This window comes from Hyaena hyaena, unplaced genomic scaffold, assembly GCF_003009895.1.
Source record: "Hyaena hyaena isolate Hyena2069 unplaced genomic scaffold, ASM300989v1 scaffold_82, whole genome shotgun sequence".
Lineage (NCBI taxonomy): Eukaryota > Metazoa > Chordata > Mammalia > Carnivora > Hyaenidae > Hyaena > Hyaena hyaena.
In genome coordinates, this window is record NW_024080713.1 from 1311443 (window position 1) to 1328207 (window position 16765).

Sequence of the window (16765 nt, forward strand, 5' to 3'; positions counted from 1 at the left end):
TAAAAAAAAAAAAAAAAAAAAAGTATTGCTTATAACTAAGCCTTTCAAACTTTCCATTTAAAACCCTAGAAAAGCCCTGATCACATGGCCACCAACCTTTCAAACGCATTCAAGAGCTTTGTATTCTTGATCTTCTTTATGTTTTCAATCTTGAAATTTTTCATAGAAGCTTTGAAATGCTCACTTACTATGGCATATTCTCGAGTCTGCTGATTGATCTCTAACAACTGAAAAAATTAAAAAAAAAAAAAGTAAATGTGAAACAGGAGGCATTTAAAGTACACTGTGTCCACCCATGTGGCCCCTGATGCCAGGGAGTATCCTTGCCAGGCCTCCAGCAGCAGGTGGGGATAAGCTGGCTTAGGGTTTCCACATCTGGCAGTTCATTCTAGTAATGAACTAAATGGCACCCGGCCCGCTGGAGCAGGCTGACTTATGGCCAGCAACTCACGATGCTTAACGGCAAAGGGACGCCCCCTGGAGGGGTCAGATTTGGTGCACTGACCCGGCTGAGTGCCTTGCCTTAAGCTCGAGCAGAGACAGAGGTACTGAAGGAGCATAAGGCACCAACGCAGAGACGCCTGCACTCAAACCCCAAGCGTGATATCGATGTGGAATGGTCTAGAAAAGAGTACTGCCCAATCAGGTTAGGTGACGAGCTGAGGCAGTTTGTACACTCCCCCAGAAACCTGCTTTTTAAGTCCAGCTAACAGACTTTCACTCTCTGACTTCCAGCTTCTGTCATCCATGAAGCAGAGATGCTAATAGAGATCTCATAGGGTTCTTGCGAGGGTAAGCCCGAAAGAGATCGTGTGTGGCAGGACAATGAGGTGCCCTGGAGAGGGTAGCTGTTCTCAGGGAAAGTAACACAGTTACCATTTGGATGCCCTTGAATCTTGATCCATGAATTTTATAGAAGCCACCATTCTCTCATCCCAACACATAGATTTATAGCTAAGTCCTCTCTCCCAGTTTTAAACAATTAGACACCAAAAAACAAAAACCAAGTACCTCATATTCATTCGAACCAAAGTCCTGCTGAGGAGATAATGTCGAGGTTAAAGGCTCTGACAGGGTCTGCGCCGGCTGATGGCTACAAGTAAGAGAAAGAATTCACTTGACTCCCTGTTCCGTACGCCTGAGTTTCATCCCGAAATTCCAGTCACTAAGCTAAGGTTTCCAGAGATTATTGTCCTTGTATTTTATTTTGGATTACATTCTCCTGCATTCCTGGCACACGTGTACTAGTAATTATGCTTTTTAAAAATGCAGTTATTATCCGGGGCGCCTGGGTGGCTCAGTTGGTTGAGCATCTGACTTCGGCTCAGGTCATGATCTCACAGTTCATGGGTTCAGGCCCCGCATTGGGCTCTGTGCTGACAGCTCGGAGCCCGGAGCCTGCTTCCGACTCTGTGACTCCCACTCTCCCTGCTCCTCCCCCGCTCACACTCTGTCTCTCTCTCTCAAAAATAAATAAACATTAAAAAAAAGTTTTTTAAAAGCAGTCATCATCCACAATTTGGTAAATTAACTTAATGTTATTTTCCCACTGATTAAATATGTTAAGAGCATTCCTTCTTTTTATATTTCTGCTCAGCCTTCAAAGGATCTAATACGTGAGCATTAAGATGTCTTACAGGGTCTTCATGAAACTATAAACACTGAAGTGTATTAGAAACACCAGGGAAAGAATCGTGCTGCCTTTCTTGGATAAACCGTATTTCAGGGTAACTATACAGGAGGCAAAACTCTTCTACAGACAGTACACAGCTAGTAAGCGCAGAACTGACAGCATTAGAAAGCCACCATTTCGTGACCCTAATGAAATAAAGGATTAAAACAGTGACCATCAGGAGCAACGGTAACCATCGAGTGAGAGAGCAGATGAGGAGCGCTGTTACAGAGAAGACAGCCTGGAATGACCAGAACCCCTCTCATCTTCGTCACTAAAAAGAAGACAACTAGGGGCTCCTGGATGGCCCAGTCTGCTGGGCGTCCGACTTCAGTTCAGGTCATGATTTCAAGGTTCCTGAGTTCAAGCCCCAAGTCGGGCTCTGTGCTCTGTGCCTGGAGCCTGCCTGGGATTCTCTGTCTCCCTCTCTGTTTTTGCCGCTCCCCTGCTCTCTCTCTCTCTCAAAATAAATAAATACTGTTAAAAATTTTTAAGAAGGACAACTAGACATTATGTGCCTCTTACTGTGATGTGACAGGAAGTTCAGAGTAGCAGTTAAATAGTAAGTACCATTAACCAACAACAGAACTTGAATCTAATCAAGCCTCTCAATCTTCAACAAGCCTATGAGCTCATAGAAATTTCTTATCTAATGACCCCAGAGGCTTACAGTTTGATACATTTTGAATTGGGGAAATTCTCTAAGGACGAATCACTTAGTTTCTTAAAAGACAACAAGGGGTGCCTGGGTGGCTCAGTCGGTGAGCGTCTGACTTCGGCTCAGGTCATGATCTCATGGTTCACAAGCTTGAGCCCCACATCAGGCTCTGTGCTGACCGCTCGGAGGCTGGAGCCTGTTTCAGATTCCTGTCTCCCCCTCTCTCTCTGCCCAGCCCCCCAAACACACGCTCACACTCCGTCTCTCTCAAAACTAAACATTACAAAAATGTTTTAATAAAAACAATAACAAAAACTAGAGAAGGAGACATGTAATAGATTAAGAGACTTAAGAGACACATCTACCAACAAATGCAAAACACATACCTTGCTTTGATAAAAACTGAAATAAATCAACTGCGAAAAAGTCATGCTTGACTTTACACCCACCTTGAAATCCGTTGCACATAACCACGTATCACCCAGGGGCATGGGGGGAAACTCCAAAAACCAAACCCTTTACAAACAATGTCGATTTTACTGAGTTTCATGAGCATACAGAGGAGGGTGACACAGGATCCTACACCGCAAAATTTCCTCTACACAATCCCCTTTAATCAACTGTACCATTGTCCAAATCTCTTTGCTCAGGCAACTAACGCATTCCACTTCTTCCTCAGCTGCCTGCCCTCTACAAATCCACTCAACAAAACGAAAGCTATGCAGAAGAACTCACAGGAACACAAGCCCCTCTGATGGTGCGTTTGATTATTTCTAGGTCCACCCCCTTCCATCCAGCCATGCACAGTGAGGGGCTGAGGCCCGGGTATCCGAGGTTCCCGCCAAGTCCCTTGTGAGTCAGAGGGAGAGACAGATTTCCGGCTCGCCTCCCCTTTCAGGCACACGGTACCGCTCGCTTCACACGCACGGAGGATGCAAAAAGAAACTGCAGTGTTATGCAAGCAGGAAGATTTCAAGGAAACAGATTCAGGAGTACGTTGGTGGGATCAGTGGGTGAGCATCTCCAGCTTCTGCCAACAAGCAGTGCTTCGGAACACTTACTTGAACCCACTTTTAATCTGCTCCACATCCTTGAAAGACATGAATTTTGGCCTTCTGACAACATCCTTTTGGGTCATGGAAGCTAAGTTTGTTTGAATCATCCCTTTAGACAAAAAAAAAAGAAAACAAACAAGAACTGAGAATTAGTTCTAGAAAATGTTTACTGTTATTTTTCGTAGGCGAGTAACACAGCAAATCTTCACCACTGAACTGTGACATGTAAGAATCGAGAAAATCCTTTTGGATGGAAATTGTTCATGATTAAAAAGCTGTATCCTTCACTGCCATTATGGTAAGACCCAGAAAACACAGAGGTAATGAGATGAGCAGTCGGCAACTGATCTAATCTTTAAATCAAAGTCAGACAGTAAAGGGGAGGACTCGGGCAGGCGGACCGCAGGACATCATCCATGGGAGCTGCCCTAAGCCAGGCAACAATGATCATGGGTTGGAATATGGTAGCTAGATCTCGAAGGATTTTCTTAGATCAAGTGTGAAATGTCATTTTCAATTTATGCATGTTGTAGACCTAGGTCCACGTTGCAGCCAGAGTGAGCTCTTTAAAAATCACTCAAAAAAAATCATCAAAAAATAAATAAATAAATAATTTAAAAATACAAATTAAAAAATAGAAAGTAAATCATGGTCTGGGGCACATCACTGGCTGAGTCGGTTAAGTGTGCAACTCTTGGTTTCAGCTCCGGTCATGATCTCCCAGTTCGTGGATTCGAGCCCTACACTGGGCTCTGTGCTGCTGATGCAGAGACTGCTTGGGATTCTCTCTCTCTCTGTCCCTCCCACGCCCTCTCTCTCAACATAAATAAATAAACTTTAAAAACATAAAAAGTAAAAGCTTACATTGCTAGTGAAAGTATATAAAATGGCATAGCCACTTTGGAAGACAGTTGGGCAGTTTCTCATAAAGTTAAACACATTGTGCCTACGTGATCTAGCAATTCCACTCCTTCGTACTTACCCAGGAGAAATGAAAATTTACACTCACACAAAGACTGGCGTTTGAATGTTCCTAGTAGAATCATTACAATAATCAAAGAGTAAAAAACAATCAAACTGCCCACTAACAGGTGAATGGATACACAAACCAAGGTACAGCCTTATGATGAAATATTACTTGGCACCGAAAAGGGAAGAACCACGGTACATGCAACAGCACAGCTGAATCTAAAGAACATTCTGAGTGAAAGAAGTCAGCCACGTGCAGAGTACACACCATAAGATTCTACTTCTATGACTTTCTAGGAGAGAGAAAACTATAGAGGCAGCAAATGGGGGTGGGAAGAGAGTGACAGCAAAGGGACATGAGGTACTTTTTGGACTGATGACTGGAGTGCTCTAAGTCTTCATTAGGAGAGCAGCTGCATGCCATCGGTCAGCACGCATCCAACCACACATTGAACATGGACTCACTGGATTGCAGCCATTGTGCTTCAGTATAGTTGGTGTAAAGTGAAACAAACAAATAAAAAGATCAAATGAGATCACGCCACAGTTCTGCTCCAGACCTTCTCGGGGCTCTCATCTCTTACAGACCTGCCCGCTGGCCTTTCAAACCTCCAGCTCGTCTGCAGTTTACAGTCTTAGCGCCAGCTCCTCCCTCTCTTGGGGGCCCTCCTTCCCATGGGCACTGGCGCTCCCTTCCTTCTAAAGTTTCCTCCTGGGATACAAGCAGATGCTCTCCTAGGACTCCTCCAATTCTCCGGCTGCTTCGTCACACTGCTTCACTCTCCCCAGAGCTGGTATCACTTTCAGAAATTGCCTGCTACGTCAGCACCCAGAACAGTGCCTAGCGACATGGCTGGCGTTCTGATACTCGCTCCATGAATGACAACATCAGAAATGGGAAAAAAAAAGAGCCTGGAATACCACAAACGGCTCTGAACTAGTTTGTATGAACCAAGTGAACAAGATTGCTGGTCACATTTCTCCAGATTTGGGACCAAGGCATGTTATTGGTTCCTCTCTATCCACCAACCATTTAAATTGCCAAAACCATAGAATAATACCCAAAGAAAAATTGTTTTTATTTAAGTCATTCTTAATTTCACCACCCAAAGGAAGAGATTTCTATTCCTTCCTATTGCCTTCTGGTCTTGGACACGTGCACACATTGTTGCACTTACCGTGTATATTAAATTTTTTTAAAAAACTTTTGATTTGAGGGGCACCTGGGTGGCTCAGTCGGTGGAGGGTCCAACTCTATTTTGGCTCAGGTCACGATCCCAGGGTCATGGGATCGAGCCCCGCCTTGGGCTCTACACTGGACTTTGAGCCTGCTTGAGATTTTCTCTCTCTCTCTCTCTCTCTCTGCCCTTTCCCCGGACAGCCCCCACTCACAGGCTCTCTCTCTCTCAAAAAAAAAAAAAAAAAGAAAAAAGTACACAATATGAAAAGGCTTCTGCTGGAGTATCTTTGTAGTTTGCATCGGGCTCCCTGCTTGGTATTCTGTCTCTCTCTTTCTCCCCCTCCCACTATACTCATCCCCCATTTGTGTCTCTCAAATAAAATTTTTTAAAAATTAAAAAAAAAAAAAACTGATTTGAAATACTACATCTAGGGGCACCTGGGTGGCTCAGTCAGTCAAGTGTCTGACTCCTGATTTCGGCTCAGGTCATGATCTGACAGTTCATAAGTTTGAGCCCCATGTCGGGCTGTGTACTGAGAGTTAGGAGCAAGCTTAGGATTCTCTGCTCCCCCCTCCCCCGATCAAATAAATAAACATTTGAAATACAACATCTATAGAGGAAAAGTACAAACATAAATTTGCGGGCTGCTTTTTTCATTTAACAATTTTTACTTTACGGCATGGTATTCATAATCATAATTTTAACCAATACTCCACTGAAATTTAATACCCTTGTTTTAGTCACTATCTGACCACCCTACAGGGTTCCTCTACTATAGCATGTCAAATAGGCTTTAATAATGATCTTCATGCTCATAGACTTTTTTCCTCCCTTCTGGTGAATTATTTCCTTAGAAAGATTCCTGACACAATGAAAAAGCAATCATAAATTAGTATCTCTTGATATGTATAACCAGATTGCTTTCCAAAATACAGTCGTTGGTATAATGGTCTTTGGAGGCTTAACACACAGCAATTGGTACAGGATGTTTTATTTATTTCTGAGAGAGAGAGAGAGAGAGACAGCATGAGCAGGAGAGAGCCAGAGAGAGAGAGGGAGACACAGAATCTGAAGCAGGCTTCAGGCTCTGAGCTAGCTGTCAGCACAGAGCCCGAAGCAGGGCTCAAACCCACGAACCATGAGATCATGACCCGAGCCAAAGTCGGACGCTTAACCAACCGAGCCGCTCAGGCACCCCAGTACAGGGCCCAAATCTTAAGGTACCACCTGGAATGTCAAGGACCTAAGAAAATCTTCTTTACCTTTTTTCAAAGCACCTGTAGGGCTGATCCTGAATGGGCAACTATCCAACCATATACAGGGAGTGTCCCAGGGGTGCAGCTGAAGGGACAGTACATTCAGAGGGAGGGCACTCCCTGCCCTGATTTCTTACTAAACAAAACAGACTGGTAGAAACTAAACTGACAGCCTTTCCATGGCAGCTCAGACAAACATGGCAGAAGGCAGAGTCTTTAGAAAAGGTGAAGGATAAAACCATGAACCTAGATGATGAAGCCCAAAAGGAACAGCAAGGTTCTACAATTCTGAAGGCACCAATGGGCCCCAGGTCTCTACTAAAGTCATCAGCACCTGAACTTCTGCCTCAGCCTGGGCAACAGCCCGCCGAGAACCAGAAACTTAGAACGGCAGAGCTGGCAGTACCCGCCCATGGACCATTTAGGTCTAATGCCCACATTTTACAGATGAGGGAGCAGTGGCCTAGACAGGCCAGGTGCTGTTTCCAGCGTTACATAGCTACTGTGTTGTCAGAGCCAAGGCTTCCGAGCATAGGTCTCCTGACAGCCACTGGCTTCCACACCACCATCCCACGAGCCTTGCTAAAAAAGAACCCTGACCCTGTATACAGCATGCACATCCACTGCTCCCATTTCCCCATGAACATCCCACGCCAGATTCCAACAGTAGGCGCCACTACCAAACACAGTGTCTTACCCATAAAACTCAGCTCGTAGCTCCGTGAACCTGCCTGAAATGGCACAATTCCCCTCGGATAACATAGAAAGAAAGACTCCAGGTACGAAGAGTCGACGTTTGCGGCTTGCTCTTTGTCAACCTAATTTAAAAAAAAAAGGTAAAGACACTTGACGGTAGGCTTTTAAGAACCTCTCATTACATCTTATACAATCGCATTTTAGCCATGGGACTTAAACAGGAATGCATCTTGCCCCCCAAACCAGGCTGTAAAGGCTGCCAGGTCGGGGTCATGTCACATTCTCTTGTAGCGTTCCCACCACGGAGCTAGAAGCAAACAGTCTACACGGCAGAAGAGGACTATACACTTGATGGGTTCCTGAAAACTAGAGCTCCTGGCAATATTCTTTTTACACCTTCTATAAAACATGACCCCGTGTACGGAGCGCCTTATACCCACAGTGCGGAAATTATGTTTGCCCTAGCTGTCTAACAGAATCCTACACTCAGGCATGGTGTAGAACTTCGTAGTTATTTTTAACCCATCACATGCAAGAAAGCAGTTTCAAGCTGTCCTAAAGGCAAGGAAGTTCCAGGGGATGTAGGGCTGTCCAAATGTTAATGACCTCCCCCTTCTCCTCTGCCCTGAATCAGAGTAAGCACATAAACTGGACCGACCCTCCACTCAATCAACAATGCTGCAAAAGGACTTGGATTTGCCACTCACTGGGGCTGTAATGCAAGAGGCAAGGGATACCGCCCTCCAGCCCCGAAAATTTAAAGATACCATCTCTGGTCTCAAGGCCTCTATGAAGGGTCTGAACATCAGAATGGATGGGTAAAGGGAAGCGTGTGAATTCTAGTGAGAAGACAAGCTAGGCCACCATCCCACTGTCCCCACCCAACACAGGGCTGGCAGACCAGGGCAGACTGGATGTAAGCCTTAATAGTAGGGGTCCCCAATATTTAATGGCAAGGAGACATTTGTTCCGCATGCTCTAAACTGGTGGGGCTAATGACAGCAAATTCCTGTTGGGAATTTGGGAAGTAGTACCAGTCTCTTTAAGGACACTCTGGATTCTGCAGCTTTGGGCTACACATACCCCTACTCCTTCCCCAGGGAAGATGCCTGCCGGATGTAAGGGGAGGGGGCCACGATGAAAGCCTCCAAGGAAAATGTCCTGGACGGAGAAGGGCCTGCACTAGGTCACTTTAGCTTGGAGAGGAATACGGGAATGGCAGGAAAGCTGCGTCCCAATACCTGTACACCGTGCACAGCGGGAATAAACTAGACTGTGGCTCAGGAGGTAGCAGCAGAACAGATGGGTGGAAGTGACAAGGAGGCTAACTATAGCAGAACTTTCTCCATGGCAGCATCCAACAATTAAACCACCCTGTAAAGATGGTTGTTGCAACAGCTGCTGGGACGTGATCTATCAGGATAATTGTAAACGAGACTGCCATCCTCGGCGGGCAGTAGGAAATGAGGTTTCCATGATTAGATGACGGCTTGGGTAAATCGCATGCCTTCCTAGGACCCCAAAGAGCAGTGACGTGGGCAAACGCCTGTGAACACAGGGAGCAGAGCAGCGAGGCAGGTCTGTCACCTCCGGGGACCCTGGTCTGCCAATGCCAATCTCTGTTCTCATTTCCCATTAAGACAGCTTAAGTCGGATATCCTTCTCCAAGTGTCCTTTGACTGCCAGCCCAGCTCTGCAGAGCCCGGGGCCAGGCTGGAAGGAATTTACTGAAAGTCTAGGCCAGGGCCTTTCCAACTCTAATTTGTATGTGAATCACCCAGGAAATGTTTTAAAATGCAGAATAAGATTCAGGAAAGTGAGTTTTAATCCTGTATTTCAAAGAGCCCCCAAGGTGCCAGTGTTGCTGGTCTGTGGACCGGATTTTAACCACTAGACTCTCAGGTCTACTCCACTGCAGCAATTTCTTACTTGACACATCCCCAAAAGCAAAGGAATCAAGAGCAAAAATAAACTATTAGGACCTCATCAAGTAAAAAGCTTCTGCACGGCAAAGGAAACAATCCACAAAACTAATAGGCAACCAATGGAATGGGAAAAGATAGTTGCAAATGACATATCAGATAAAGGGTTAATATCCAAAATAAGGAACTCACCAAACTCCACACACGAAAAACAAACAACCCAGTGAAGAAATGGCCAGAAGATACGAACAGACACTTCTCCAAAGAGGACATCCAGATGGCCAACAGACACATGAAACGATGCTCAGCATCCCTCCTCATCAGGGAAATACAAATCAAAACCACACTGAGATACCACCTCACCCTGGTCAGAGTGGCTAAAATGAGCAAATCAGAGAACGTTAGATGCTGGCGAGGATGTGGAGAAACGGGTACCCTCCTACACTGTTGGTGGGAATGTAAACTGGTGCAGATCCTCTGGAAAACAGTGTGGAGGTTCCTCAAAAAATTAACGATAGAACTCCCCTATGACCCAACAATAGCACGGCTAGGAATTTACCCGAGGGATACAGGAGTGCTGATGCATAGGGGCACATGGACCCCAATGTTCATAGCAGCACTCTCAACAATAGCCAAAACATTTTAAGAGCCTAAGTGTCCATCAACGGACAAATGGATCAAGAAGATGTGGCTTATCTATACAACGGAATACTACATGGCAATGAGAAACAATGAAATCGGGCCATGTGTAGCAACATGGATGGACCTTGAGGGTGTTGTTATGCTGAGTGAAACAAGTCAGGCAGAGAAGGACAGATACCATATGTTTGCATGTATTGGAGGATTAGGAGGAACTTAACGGAGGACCATGGGGAGAAGACGGGGAGAAATGGTGGGGGAGAGGGAGGGAGGCAAACCATGAGAGACTCTTGAATGCTGAGAACAAACTGAGGACTGATGGGTGTCGGGGGGAGGGAGGAGATGGGCATGGAGGAGGGCACCTGTGGGGATGAGCACTGGGTGTTATATGGAAAACAACTTGACAATAAACTATTTGAGAAAAAAAAAAAAAAGACTCTCGGGTCTAGATCAGCGTCGTCCACTGGAACTTTCTGGAACATTTCACTGGATATGTGCTCTGTGTTTTCCTGCGTGCTAGCCGCTAGCTACACATGGCTGCGGAGCACTTAAAGGTGACTATCATGACCGTGGAATTGAATTGTTCATTTTATTCAAATTCAACTAATTGAGGTTTAAAATTAAATAGCCACCAGGGGCTAGTGGTTGTCCTACTGGACACACCAAGGCCATCTCAGTGTCTGAGGTTTTGGACAGCCTCGCATGCCTCACACTTGGTCCTCCCTCGGGCCCTTCCCTCCCACTGTACTCCAGTTCTGATTAAGTGAATGAATGAAGGAGTAAATGGTAGGGTCTTCAATTATTTTTTCTCCCCAAAGACGTGAATGTGTATCTCAGTTGCAGTAGCCAGGTCTTGGCTTTTGTCCTGTGCCTGGATTACCACCTCGTTCTAGAGCTAAGGGATGCCCTTGCCTTGGGCGGTTCTCTCAGGCTCCTCTATATCAGCTGTCACAGCGACACCAGCTGGTAAACATCTCCGGGTCTGGATCTGCCTGATGCAAACCCATCACAACCAGGCCCCGCCCACCAGTCATTTCAGCTGTCATTCTGTCCTGCACGACTGCCGCCCACCTGCTCCTCCATTCAGTCATCAGCTCGCCCACCACCACCTTCTCTCCCAGTCTACCATCCACATAGGGCGAGTCCTGGTTAAACACCTCAGCTTCCTTAAAAGGATATCAAGTCTACATTCCAGAGAGTTCACAGTCAAAGCAGAGGCATCTGCCCTTGGTTGGCAAAAGCTGATGTTGTCTCAGTTTCTATCCGGGAAGCTCCGAACCCAGAAATCGCAGTTGCCCCAACTCGTATTAAAAATTCAATCGCAAGAGGGGCTTTTTTTTTTTTTTTTTTTTTAAAGGTATTAAGGAGCTATATTTAGAGCATAACGCAGGTCTTACAAATACTGCAGAAAAGCAGTTTGGACATGAAAATCCCAAGGAGAAAGGAGTTATCGGGAAATGGAACATCGGACACAGAACCCATGTTGCGTGATTGCCCCATTCTCTTCCATGTGGTTCTGGAATATGCTCCCAACCCCATAGCCACCACCTGAGCACACATTCAGGGAAGCAATGTTCACCACCGCCCTCCGTCTCCTGGCAGGCAGCATGGGCAAACCCGAGTTCTCACAATCTGGGAGCCACCCTGTGTCCTAGAACTCCGCTTCCCACACACAAAACATTTTCACAGAACTTTTTTTAATTCGTTTGTATTTGTTACAACCTTTTAAAGCAGAACGTGGCTTGAGCACTACATTTCCACTCATGGAACTTGCGGAGTCACTTCTCCAACAGCTTTACAACCCGCCTAGGCAGGTTTTGAATTTTGCTACTCTAAACAACGCTCTTCTCTTTGGAAAACAGTCCTCATAGTTACTCCCATCAAGTTGGTTAAGTTTAACACACTAGTTTCTAGAAGCCTGGTACATGCAGCTGATAACTATAGGGAACAGAAGATTTAAAAAGCAGATCCTAGAAGGTGAAAGTTGTTCTAACCGAGATTTTTCTTTTAAACACCAAGTGAAGAACACGTCAGGGACAAACAAGTTTGGTCTTAACTAAGGAATCCACTTGATTGTTAACACTTCAGACCACGCGGTTCACATGAGGTCACGTACACCTTACCACAAACGCGACCCTGTCCTGAAGAGCAGTCCGTGTGGGGCTAAAAAGACAAACTAGCTGGGCTTTAGTCTCTTCACATCACAGTATCACCCTCACACAGAAAGAAAGCTTATCTCCCCTGTAAGTAGTTCTTGTCATGCCATACAGATTTTTTAAATGTTAACAAAAATAAAGAAAAACATCCATGAAAATATATTATCGAAGGGAATGATGATAAAGTATCGAATACATGTACGAGTAATTCTCGGGGCAGCGCTCAATCTGGGGGGCTCAATCTGTGTCTGACTCTAGATTTTGGCTGAGGTGGTGATCTCATGGCTCGTGGACTCCAGCCCTCCCATCAAATTCTGCGCTGACAGCATAGAGCCTGCCTGGGGTCCTCTGTCTCTCCCTCTCTCTCTAGCCTGCCCCCTCGACCTCTCTTTCTCTCAAATAAATAAACTTTAAAAAAAGAAAATAATTAAGAGCTGTTGTCGTTTATGACAGCGATCAGACTGTATGTTTGCTACAAAATATGCAAATACAGTTGTGCATAATGTGAAAAAGCACTCCTTCAACCACACCCACACTCCACGGGCAACCACATAGGTCTCAAACGTTTTATTAATATTTTTTCTGAAGTAGTCAAGTTTAAACAAAAGCCTCCACAAGGACGAATGGTACTCACCTTCTCCCCATATTCAACCCATCTGTCAGACTCATTCCTCCAGTACCAAATCCATTTTGTGGCAAAGACAAAATTGGTCCGCACTGTGACAGATGAAGGTGTAGAGATACGTCGGATGCGATAAAAATTACAAGTCATCTTCTGGAAGTCGATGTTTTTATTTCCAAAAGGGAAGCTGAAGGGGAAGAGTTTAAAGTTAACAAAATACCACCCCAACGTTTACAGCAGCATTACCAATAACAGCTGAACTATGCAAAGAGCCCAAGTGTCCAGCAACTGATGCGTGGATACAGATGTGGTATATACACGCAATGGAGTATTACTCAGCCATGAAAAAGAGTGAAATCTCGGGGCGCCTGGGTGGCTCAGTCGGTTAAGTGTCTGACTTCGGCTCAAGTCATGATCTCACGGTTTGTGGGTTCGAGCCCCGCATCGGGCTCTGTGCTGACAGCCAGCTCAGAGCCTGGAGCCAGTTTCAGATTCTGTGTCTCCCTCTCTCTCTGACCCTCCGCTGCTCATGCTCTCTCTCTCTGTCTCTCTCTCTCTCTCAGAAATAAATAAAACATTAAACAAATTTTTTTAAAAAGAATGAAATCTCACCATTTACAACGACGTGGATGGAGCTAGTGTATTATGCTAAGCGAAATAAGTCAGAGAAAGACAAATACCATATGATTTTACTCCTATGTGGAATTTCAGAAACAAAACAGATGAACATATGGGCAGGGGAGGGGAGGGGAAGAGAGGGAAACACACCATAAGGGACACTTAAAGACAGAAAACAAACTGAGGGTTTATGGAGGAAGGTGGGTGGGGGATGGGGTAGATGGGGGTAAGGACTAAAGAGGACGCTTATGATAAGCCCTGGGTGTTGTATGTTCTACTCCTGAAACCAATATTGCACTGTATGTTAAGTAACTAGGGTTTAAATACAAATCTGAAAAGAAGAAAAAATAATAAATATAAAATTGTGTCCACAAAACAACTAACTTAATGTGAGAAACTCATGGTAGGTCAGTTTTTCATGTAATTATACTTAAAGAGTTATACAATGTGGTCTAAGACCTTTCCAGGAAGACAGGAAGGTCAAAGTTATTTTCATAATAATAGTAAGACATTATTCATTTTTATGTCTGTACTCTTGCAGGTGCGTGGTGAGTTTTCCAGAGGCTACATGATGTGAGATTCTACAGCAAATTAAAGAGATTTGCAAAAATACAAAATAATGTCATTCTTCTAAATGAATTTTTTGTTTTGTTTTGGAAAAGTTATTTAGTTATATATACATATATAGTTATTACACATAATTACATATATTTATGTAAACATAGTTATATAAAAATATGGTATTTATGTTACCATGTAATGAGTTTATTGTTTTTTGAATGAATCCATAAATACTCGATTTTTCTCAGTTTTGATTTTTTTTTTTTAAATGTTTTATTTATTTATTTCGAGGAGAGAGAGAGAGAAAGACAGCATGAGCAGGGGAGGGTCAGAGAGAGGGAGTGACAGACTCTGAAACAGGCTCCAGGCTCTGAGCTGGCAGTCAGCACAGAGCCCAACGCGGGGCTCGAACCCACGAACCGCGAGATCATGACCTGAGCGAAAGTCGGACGCTTAACCGACTAAGCCACCCGGGCGCCCCTCAGTTTTGATTTTTAATATGGTACATACTGCCAGCTACAATTCACATAAAGAGAAGTTCTTTGGGGTCCTCACTATAATTTAAGACTCTAGAGGGGTCCTGAGACAACAAGTGTGAAAATTATTGCTCAAGAAACACCTCCTAAATCAGTGGTTCCCATTGAGGAATGGTTTTATCCCCCTGGGAGACATTTTGGTTATCACAGTAAAAATCTAGTGGATGAAGGCCAGGAATGCTGCTAAACAGCCCCCCAAAAGCAAATAATTATCTATCCCCCAAAAATCAATAGTGCTAAGGTTGAGAAAGCCAGCTGCAGATTTTCAGGGGGGAAAAACACACCTAGAAACAAGAAAACAGCTGATGCTACCCTCTAGTGGCAAAATGCAGCAACACAGAATCTCCACCAAGAATTCACTACTCAGATGATATGTTTGCAATTCCTCCCCAAAAGAATTTCCTTATAACAGGAAGGAGAAGGGGGAGGAGGAGGAGGAGGGAGAGAGGAGGAGAAGAGTTAACAGAATCAAAAATACAAAAAACAAATTGATGGTTGCAGAGGGGAAGGGGGATGGGGGATAAAAGGGAGTAAGAGACACAAACTTTCAGTTATAAAATAAGTAAGTCACAGGAATGAAAAGTACGGCATAGGGAATAAGGGAAAAAAAGAATTTCCTGTATAAAACTAGGATACACTTTATATAAATATGGGCATGTGTGGTGTCACTCAATTCACCCCTGGCAAAAATAGATATGTTAACGTATCCTTAGATACCTCCAGGATAGAGAAAACAGCAAACACAAAAGAAGGTATAAAATGCTAAAGTAGACAACAAAATCTGTACTGGAAGTGTATGAAATTACTCATGTCGTGTTACACAACTATGAAATTAAGCCAAAGGCTATTTTGAGCTATAGTCACTATACTTTTCATAGTCCTATCATGAGCACGAGATTCCAATAACACAAACTGACCTCTGTGTTGTGTTTTTCTACAGGACATACTGTTAATAAATTGGGTCACTGTTTAAAACATATAAATTTGTTGGGGCGCCTGGGTGGCTCAGTCACTTAAGCATCTGACTTCGGCTCAGGTCATGATCTCACAGTTTGTGAGTTAGAGCCCTGTGTCAGGCTCGGTGCTGAGAGCTCAGAGCCTGGAGCCTGCTTTGGATTCTGTGTCTCCCTCTCTCTCTGCCCCTCCTCAGCTCTGTCTCTCTCACTCTCTCAAAAATAAATATTACTTTTATTTAAAAAAATTGAATCATGGGGTGCCTGGGTGGCTTAGTCGGTTAAGTGTCCGACTGTCGCTTGGGTCATGATCTCGCAGTTCGTGGGTTCGGGCCCCGCGTCGGGCTCTGTGCTGACTGCCAGCTCAGAGCCTGGAGCCTGTTTCAGAGTCTGTGACTCCCTCTCTCTCTGACCCTCCCCTGCTCACGCTGTCTCTCTCTCTCTCTCTCCTAGAAATAAAGAAAACATTAAAAAAAAAATAAAATAAAATGAAGCTTGATTTAAAAAAAAAAAAAAATCATATCAGTTTGCAAATAGTCCCAGGACCCCTAGTATTAGCCAGGCTCTTTGTGATTTCCAACCTACCCAGCCACGCTTTTCTTCATGAACTCAGCAGGTATTTGCCCTTTTTTTCTCAAGAGTTATCTCAGACTTGAACGGGATTCCGAAGGAAAATTGTTTTTCCTTCTTGCCATAAGCCTAGCACCATGCTTTCTTTTGATGGTGCTGGGGACCTCACAGGCCAGAGGCTGGCCACGAACTTACGTTCGGATTTGGGGGTCACAGTAGGCCTTCTCAATGTTCTCCATGGGCTGCAGGTCAATCCAGGTGTTTGCAAGTAACATCTGCCACCGGTAAGGCAGGTGGAAGTGCACTCTGTTGCAGCTTGCTACAAAGACAGAAAGAGGGGGTCTGAGGGTCTGTTGAGTGGGGGTTCTTACAATCAATCAAGTTCACTGCTGACTTTTCCCGTTGAGGGCTGCCTTTCCCACCCTGCCGGGACTGCAGGCTAACACATTTCCAGTCTATGCCTTTGCCCATTCTGGTTCCAGCCTGTACTGCTCCATATCCGCGAGTTCAAGTTCCCTTATTACCCACAGAGACTCATCACAAAACAAAAATTCCAGGCCACCTGGGTGGCTCAGTCCATTAAGCGCCCATCTTTGACTCAGATCATTATCTCATGGTTCATGTGCGGACAGCTCCGAGAGAGAGAGAGATTGAGAGAGAGAGAGAGAGAGAGAGAGAGACCGAGCAGGGGAGAAGCAGAG

General features: G+C 44.7%; 1 protein-coding gene across 2 annotated transcripts in view; it reads right to left on the bottom strand.

The window, feature by feature from the left end:
* Positions 1-16765, bottom strand: part of ZC3HAV1 (zinc finger CCCH-type containing, antiviral 1) — a 67473-nt gene that overhangs the window by 18139 nt on the left and 32569 nt on the right. Inside the window, exons 6-11 of one of the 2 annotated variants that reach the window (XM_039233992.1) lie at positions 16260-16383; positions 12839-13013; positions 7489-7609; positions 3392-3494; positions 1012-1093; positions 97-227 (exon numbers count right to left, since the gene is read on the bottom strand). In XM_039233992.1, the coding sequence (XP_039089923.1) occupies positions 97-227; positions 1012-1093; positions 3392-3494; positions 7489-7609; positions 12839-13013; positions 16260-16383 (736 nt within the window). Of the gene's footprint in view, positions 1-96; positions 228-1011; positions 1094-3387; positions 3495-7488; positions 7610-12838; positions 13014-16259; positions 16384-16765 lie in introns of those variants that run through there. The other variant, XM_039233993.1, reaches the window with a different exon arrangement.